Here is a 9,257-nt window from a genome sequence, read left to right as displayed (position 1 = left end):
AACAAGTTATCTCAGTTATTTATTTATCCACTTGTAAGAACTGTTCATAAATGGTGTTTTTATATGTATATATATATATATATATATATATATATATATATACACACACACACATACACGTGTGTGTGTGTGTGTGTGTGTGTGTGTGCGTATATATATATATATATATATATATATATATATATATATATGGGTCCATGTCATATGGTCGATTGTTCATTTGACTGAATGTTCATTTGGTCGACAGTTCATTTGATCGACAAGAATTATAGGTGGGGGGCTTTGCCCCCCACACCCCCCCAACTATATATTACAACTCCAGGGTCGCACAACATTGGGGAAGGAGGCAAATGCTTGTAGGGTTACCACCTGTTCCACTTTGGGAGGGACAGTCCCTCTTTGGGCAGTTGTGTCCTGACAAAAAATATTAAAAATGGCAAATGTCCTGAGATTGTAGGACATAATTATGTCCCATATTTTATGCAATAGTTGCATAAAACAATTATTCTGTATCTAAAATACCTAAATGTTACAAGAAATAGAATAAGCAACTAAAATGCTACAAGAATAAGCTTTTATTTAGGCAAAAAAGTTAAGTTCTATCCTTTGTACTGACCGTGGGTATGTGTCGGCCTGTAAAATCTGATGTGTGTCTTGAAAATGTCCCACTTTGGCCATTTGAAAAGGTGGCAACCCTAAATGCTTGTCGATCAAATGAACTGTCGACCAAATGAACTTTCAGTCAAATGAACAGTCGACCATATGACATGGACCCATATATATATATATATATATATATATATATATATATATATATATATATACATATATCTATATGTATGTATGTTTATAAATATATATATATATATATATATATATATATATATATATATATATATATATATATATATATGTGTGTGTGTGTGTGTGTGTGTATATAACTATCTCAGTTATTTCTTTATCCACTTGTATGTATGTATATAAAAAAAGGGCCCATATCAATTTACTGAAAAGAACATACTGAAAGTCATAAAATTGAATGGGCCGTGTTGAAATGTCTATACAGCAATACAGCAAGTACTGACATGTCAAAGCTATGAAATGTTGTCAAAATGCTCTCCTGTATGTATAGATAATTGTACTTGGTACCCCCCCCCCCCAAAAAAAAAAGTTGTGGCCCCATTGACATATGCTAGCCTTCACTTCTGAGTTTCACTAAAAGTACAGTGATACTGTTTTCTGACTAGCTGTGTAATGGTATTGTGTACATATGTAGCACATGCATGCTATTAGTAGCTACTTTTGAGTTCTCAACATTGTGAAATTTCAAATTTTGAATTAGTACTAATTTTCAGTAAGCTACTATTCAATAAGCTATCACAGACCCATAGAAAAAAGATGTCAGACTAATTTTTACATTGCTTAATTACATTTGCATTATTATATATAAGCAAACAATTGTGCTGTTGGACTGCATCCCTTCATTTTTTTTTTATGTAGATAGAACATCTACTATAAAATAAGTAGCAGTCTAACTTTGCTGTTCTTGAGACTGTAGTAGAGCATTGTCTGTAGTCATCTTAAGACTGTACTAGGACACCGAATGGCTAAAATATGTGTTGTATACAATATCACAGTATACAACACCTCTAATTCCTCCGTTTACACACATGCCTGTTGATAAATGGGCATATCACTTTACTGCACCCCCCGCACTTCAGAATGGGATGAGGCATATGGTTTCCTTTTCCACAGAGTTGACAGTTTTCTTTGGGATGACTCTTCCCGTTCTGCTTTATTAGTTTTTCTAGTTCCGTCTTGAGACTAGAGTCTGTGCAATGGGCAATGCCAACAACAGTAATTCTTTTAGGGTCCCAAACACAGTCTTCTTCCCACATTCCATTCACAGGGGGTAGCCAAGCTGTATCATACCCATTTTGATGCCACATTAGTTGGAGTGGGCTTCCTTGGTCAATTTTTTTAACTTTTCCTACTCTTACATTGAGCTGAAGGATCACTCTGTCATTGGTACTGCAGAATGCTGGGTAGCTACTTGCTTTGTTGATATCCCTACTGCAGTATACCCCAGCGCCCAAAGTTCCACCCGAGGATGGCCTGAAACCAGAAGTGATGATTGCTTTTGCATTGCTCTTATGGGTTCCATGGTACATTGTATATCCATGGCCTCGTTTGGGCTGTTGACCAGATTTCAGGTGCTTTTTATCATCACTGAATACTTGCCAGCCAAAAAAAATAAGAGACATTGTGCCACCTAAAGAAAAAAAAAACAGCAAGCATGAAACAAACATATCCAAGTATAAAGATTTTAAAAAAAGGACAAGGGTACAGCTTTAGAATAAGCAGTTTTCAAATTCCTACTTTCCACCAAGTTTATACCTATTTACATAAAATCATTCCATTAATTTAAATATCATCATGCAGATAAGAACAGCTGAACAGTGATAAATGAATAACACAAGAATATTTGTAGCCTTTGTGTAACATATGTTAAGGAGGGATGACCTTCTCCCTACAGGAAATATCCCATGCTCTGATGCCTAATAAAGTACTGTTAGCCTTTCTGATCCTGTCCCACCTGAATCACTTGCACATACAAAGAAGATACAATTGATAGATGTAGGGATTGCTTTATGGAGGATTGTGTGATGTTACCAAAAAATTTTCCCAGGTAATTGTGGACTTGTCTTCTCCATCATCCTGTATGCAATTCATCACACTAACAGGGCCGAGTTAATTTTTGCACCCCCAACCTCATGTGCAAAAAAGGGGGTTATGGATGGATGGATGGTCTTGGCTGCTAACGTGTCTATAGACTACTGGAATAAGGTCATTTTTGAGGGATTATAGATATGCAAGTAATGTTGAAGACAAAAGTTGGCTGGATCTATCAGATTATTTGCCCATCTGGTAATCAGGCAGATATGATGGTCACGTTATGTTTTATACACACAACCCTGAGCTAGTTTGAAACCTTGGCTAATATTCATATCACAGGGCTTCACAAATGAGTAACGGTTATTTGCAAATAGAGGTGTTACATGGATATGCAAATAAAATCAGTGAAAGGCATTTGCGATGAATACAGAAAAGCAAAGTCTTTTTTGAAAATATGCCCACTTTTCGTAAAAGACTAAGTTGTATAAAGTTTGTCATTATGAACTTGCAAAGTACTTCGTAAAATCTTAACTGCTGGCGTTTTTTTTTTTTTTGGGGGGGGGGGGGTTGCACATCACAGGCAAGCATGGCTGAGGCCAGTCATGCTCATAGCATTTTAGGAAAGCTGTGGACTGCACACTAAGATGGATTTTTTTTTTTAAAAAGAAAAGTGATTTAGCATTTTTTATACAGAGGTATCCTTTTTGTGGACACCTTGATGGTTTCATTAAAGAACAGAAAGGGGGGGTGATAGGACAGATTGAAAAATTGGGATACAAAAGAGGAAACATCAAGAAGGTTTCTGCTGAAGGAAGCTGGAGAAGATGGGCACTATGTTTTTGTTGGAGGATAGACATTTCTCCATTTTTTTTTTATGAAAGGGTAGTTAATGTGAAATAGGGAAGAGGATGAAGAAGAAAGCGTAACAAAAGAAGGGCTGAGGAAGTGCCAGCTGGAATCCCAGTCCACAGAGCTTCAAACACATCCACTGCCAGATGGTGCAGGAGAGGACCCTTATGTTGAGGGAGTAGGGGCCTGGGTCGGCCCGGTCGTCAGAACCAACCAGGAGAGACACTTCTCCTGTCCACTACCTCCACCAGCACATCCTCAACCAAGTACTGAAGCCCCCTCTCTATGAGGCTTGCCAGGCTGCCACATGCCAGAGGGCCTGCAAAAAAGGTACCACCACTCTGACCCTGCAAGGACATCTGCATATAGATAGCAGCTAGCCTGGAAGGCACGTGCCCAGTCTGCTTCTGAGGGATTTGAACTTGTAAAAAAAGGAAAATAAATGGGAGAGAAACACAACAAAGCAAAAAAGAAGAAAGGAATGCATAAGCAAAATAAGGAAAACGGAGGAAAAAAAGGGATGAGAAAATAGGAAAAAGCATAATAAATCCACTCAACGCCGTTTACATGTCATATCATACACTATTGATATACTGTAGTAAAATGCTTATGGAAGTAAAATTTGTGTATAGGAAATGCTTATGCATACAATGGGGATAGTGATTTGGGATGTACTTTTGTACTTGGAACAAATGATACGAGTAGTGTTTATGCATACTTGTGATGAATTCAAACTGCAAGAACTTTTGACTTCTTGAAGAAGTGTGTGTTCTTTCCCTACATTGAACACAGCACAAAAATACTCTGTACCGTCTCTATACCGGAAGAATGCAAAGTTCCTGTAATCACGGCTGCACAGTTAAAAAAACACACTCTCCAAAGCCAAGAACACAGCATCCATGGGACTTGACAATATCCTAGGCTGCGTTCTACACGAACTACAGAATGAACTGGCACCCTACTTAAGTACCATGTTCCATCATAGCCTCACCTCAGGCTTTGTGCCCACTGAATGGCGCACTGCAATGGTTATCCCACTCCACAAAGGGGGAGCCACGACGGACCACGGGAACTACCGCCCCATTAGCCTGGCGACCCTGGTCTGCAAGGCCATGGAACGCATCATCATGGAACTCATAAACAAAGACATTCTTAATCTCCAAACACTGGACCCTACCCAGTTCGGATTTGTAAAAAGCAGATCATGTCTCCTAAACCTGATTGACTTCTTTGAAGCAGTCACCAAAGCCATAGATGAGGGTAAGGTGGTTCACACAACTTATCTAGATCTCGCCAAGGCTTTCGACACCATTCCCCACTCTGGAGTTATAGATAAGCTCACTAAACTAGGTATAAATCCCCATGTCACAAGATGGGTTGCCAACTGGCTCACGGACATAACCCACACTGTGAAAGTAGCAGACTCCAAATCTGACTTCAGACCAGTGACAAGTGGAGTACCACAGGGTTCAGTCCTGGGTCCTCTCCTGTTTGGTATCTACTTCTCTGAAGTACATGCTAACAAAGAAGGTCTTTGGCTAACAAAGTTTGCAGATGACTGCAAACTAGGAGCCATAATCGAAACTCCTAATGATGTGGACATACTACAAAAGGGCCATAGTCGAAACTCCTAACGAGGTGGACATACTACAAAAGGGCCTCACTGAGACAGATGCCTGGTGTCAAAGCCATGGCCTGAAGCTCAATGCCAAAAAGTGTATTGTCATCCCCTTTGGTAAAAACTCTGTACCCATGAACTACCACATAGCTGGTAGTCTACTTAACGCTGAAAATGTGATGAGACCTTGGGACACAGGTGGACAGTAGTCTCTCCTTTGATAATCACACCGCCACAGTGGTCAGGAAATCCTTCTACATGGCTCACCTCATCACAAAAAGTTTCTCATCCAGAAAAAAAGAGGTCATTGTTCCCCTCTACTCATCACTCATTAGACCCATTATAGAGTACAATGCTCCTTTTGGTATGTACCTCACAAGACATCTACATCTACAACAATTGGAAAGGCCACAGAAATACCTCACAAAGAGGATTAATGGCCTCAAACAGATGCCCTACACAGACAGTCTCAAAAAACTCCAGCTTTACTCGGTCGCATATCGCCTACTCAGAGGTAATCTCTGCCTAAGATACAAAGCTTTGTCAAACCCAGAGTTGTTGGACATGCTCCACTTAAAGAAATCCCAATCCCTCCGAGCTACATGCTCTAGGGACCTAAACCTTATCACCACAATAAACAGAACATGCTGGAGGGATAGATTCCTGTCCCAGAGACTTCCCATACTCTGGAACAGACTACCTATCTATGTCAAACAGAGCTCCTCATTAGCACACTCCAAGAAAAATCTTGATGATTGGATGGGAGATAGGAAATTTACCCCAGGGATCACTTCTGTGGCTCTGCTCGACAGGGGCACAGGAAAATAATTTTCTTGGGTGGCGAAAGCCTGGGTACATTTTTGGCTAGGTTTATATAGGCTCTAGGGCCAATAGCCTAGTACCCTCCTATGAACCTATGTAATTATAGCATGTAATCAGGTTAAAAATCAGGTTAGAAAACATCAGCTTAATCTGTTATCTTCAGTTGCATTGCTTTCATCTGCAAAGCTATAACATTTTCCTTATAAGTAATGCAGAAACAGTTGTAAAAACAGTGCTTATTTCACTTTTATTTTTAACATTACATTAGTATAATCATTTCTTATACATTATTATAAACTAGTAAAACTATACAGGAAAAAATAGGAACTGTGGGAACAATACATAGGAGGAATGAGGTCTACAAGGCTCCAGAATTTAAATGAGCTATGTAATGTTTGCGTAAGAAAGATTGGGTAGAGTATAAGTGATGTATAATGTTTGCAACTGGGAGTGTGTCAGTATGGTTTGTGATGTAAAATGCTTGCGAGTAGGATTGTGTCGGTGTGGTTTGTTTTCATTTATATAAATGTATGATTGCCTATGTAATAAGTAATGGTTTAATAAAGATGTTTCTTGTTTAAAAAAAATATTTTCTTGAACATTTGTTATACTTACTAGAAGATTCCACCAATCTCTCTAATCTTCTCTTTTGCTGCTGGTTGTTATATCTAATTTCTTCCTCAGCTATGATTACAAGCTAGGAGGCAAATCTTGTTTACCTGTATGTGAAATTCTTCTACACAAATATACATATGTTTTTATTACTGTCTAAACAATAACTTTTTTTTCTTATTACTTGATTATGTATACCTGTATGAATTAATACAATACTGGAATAATATTCCCTTTCATTCAAAAAGAAAATATCAAATATGAAATGCGTCTTGAATGCAGTTTTCAAAATGCATGCAACACTGTTTTGTGGTATAACAAAAATGTATCAGTGAATGGTAGTGTGATTTTCTTTTCTGCAGAAATGTGTGTGAACACAGGTAATACTGAAGTAAAACAGCATGTTCTCAGAAATGTTTGCGCTGGTCATTCACTTGGCACAGCAACCCCCACACACCCCTCCCCCAATGTTGACTCAAACTAGGGTGTGGTGTCTCAGACTTCAGCCATGTTGTACATGCAGGTAGAAATCCTTTTGAACAGGCAGCTGCGTTAAAGGAAAACTCCAGGCTCGAGCACAATTTAACTCAACTGTTAGTGTTCTTTTATCACTGTAAACTCATCCCAGCCATGTGGTGCAGTGGTTAGCATTGTCGCCTCACAGCAAGAGTTTCTCTGGTTAGATCCTCGGCTGGGGGTGCCTTCTGTGCGGAGTCTGCATGTCCTTCCTGTGGTCGCGTGGGTTTCCTCAGGGTGCTCCGGTTTCCTCCCACATCCCAAAGACATGCAGTAGGTGGATTGGACACACTAAATTGGCCCTAGGTGTGAGTGTGTGCATGTGTGTGCTTTCTGTGGAAGATTGGGCGCCGGGCTGGCAACTCGACACTGTAAAACTCCACTGCCAATCATGAGCGTACAGGTGATCCACTGTGGCGACCCCTAACCGGGAAAAAAGCCGAAAGAAGAAGAAACTCATCCCAGCCATCAGCAGTTACCAGAATACGCCAAGAAGTTAGTTCTACATTTCTTACTTTCCCTAGCGTAGGGCAGTAAAACCCATCCCCCATTCTTTAGTATCGCATTCTTTCAGGTAGAATAGGTCTCCACCTTTGTGACGTATCTTCAAATCAGTAGTTCCCTCTCCTGCTGATCCTCCCACACTGTGACATCGACATTATCTAGGACGGCCCATTTATCAGCTAATACAAAGTCCTGCATAACTTTGTGCGGAACTATTTCATCCACGGTTTCCTTCCCGAGTAAAAACAACATTGGATCAAATATTTCCTCCAGCAAATCTGCAGGCAAATTCCCTTGGAAAAATACATTACATGCTCCAAGTGTTTCGATAAGAAGACTGCATACAAATTTGTGCCGCAAAATTATTAGTGTTTGTTCTCCTCTTCTTCCTTAACGTAGTGCTGCAAGGCTGTCAGTATCCATCTTCCTGGTATTGTTCTGCTATAGGATATTACTCAAATCCATGCTGTCTCCAATCACCTTGCTGCAGTGTGTGCATGTTATGTGTGCGAGCGAACAGTTTGTATGTCTATATGAATGCAGGAAAAGGCTGAGTATGCATGTGCATGAGAGAGTAGGTGATGCTTGAGATACACATTCTCCTTTCACACACACATTATTAAGTATGTGTGAATGCTAGACAGACTGTGCCTGAGAGTGTATGAGAGAGAGTTGCCAATGCCAGAGAACATGAATACTGTGCGTGTCTGTGTAGTGTGCAGAAAAAGGAACATTCTTTTTTTTTTTTTATTTATTATTTTTTCCCTTTAAATAAATACTCTAGTCTGCCTCTGCAAGTAAGAGCTGCGGGATACAGATCTAACTGTAATAAGCCGATCGCTTATGTATCGCTCACCTTATTACAGTGAAGTCTGCTTGTTTTTTTTTTTGAGGGGCTCTTGCTGAGGCGGTGTGGTATAGGATCATAGCACTGCCAAAACTTTTCAAAGTATTAACTTTTGCCCCCAATTTGCCAGAAAACAATCTGTACATACAATAGACAAAACTAATGAACCATAAATCATGACATTCCTGCGAAAATCTGTACAGTCAAGTGTTATGCCGGTCGAGTGGTATGCCGGGTGTGTTTTTGTGTGTGTATGTATGTGTATGAGTGTGTTTCTCTTTCTGATTGCATGTGGGTTTGTGAAGGCAGAATTTCTGTGTGTGTGTGAATGCAGAAGAGACTGTGTATGCGTGTGTGAGAAACAGAGTTAGCGATGCCTGAGAGAATGAACAGTGCGTGTGTGAAAGCAGAAGGTCTGTGTGTGTGAATGCAGAAGCTGTGTAAGCGTGTGTATGAGACAGTTAGCGATGAATGTCCGAGTGTGTGAATGCAGAAGAGATTGTGTCTGTGTGTATGACAGAGTGATGCATGAGAGAATGAACGGTGCATACGAGAAAGCAATATGTATGTCTGTGTGAATGCAGAAAAGGCAGTGTATGAGTGAATGAGAGAGAGTGAATAATGCAGGAGAGAAGAAAGTACAGTTGTGTACACTTACCATAAATGTAGATGTTAGAGTGTATTCACTGTTGCAGTCATTACATTTGGGTTATCTGCCTGCAGGTAGCCCTCAGCTGGCCTGAATACCAGAGTCTTGGATTCCTGCGTCGGATGCTGTCTCTTCTTCCATGACGTCAGGTCGTCAAGTGGTAT

The 9,257-nt window shown here is 39.9% G+C and overlaps 1 protein-coding gene across 1 annotated transcript; it reads right to left on the bottom strand.

The window, feature by feature from the left end:
* Window positions 1-919: 919 nt before the first annotated feature.
* LOC122808105 lies at window positions 920-2,268 on the bottom strand. Its single transcript, XM_044079078.1, has one exon. The coding sequence runs from the start codon at window positions 2,262-2,264 to the stop codon at window positions 1,650-1,652; it is 615 nt and encodes a 204-aa protein (XP_043935013.1). The 5' UTR covers window positions 2,265-2,268; the 3' UTR covers window positions 920-1,649.
* Between the last annotated feature and the right edge of the window lie 6,989 nt (window positions 2,269-9,257).

This window comes from Protopterus annectens, chromosome 8.part0, assembly GCF_019279795.1.
Source record: "Protopterus annectens isolate FY-2018-M chromosome 8.part0, PAN1.0, whole genome shotgun sequence".
NCBI lineage: Eukaryota > Metazoa > Chordata > Ceratodontiformes > Protopteridae > Protopterus > Protopterus annectens.
The sequence above is the reverse complement of the archived record's forward strand: the minus strand, read 5'-3'. Positions and strand labels throughout refer to the sequence as shown.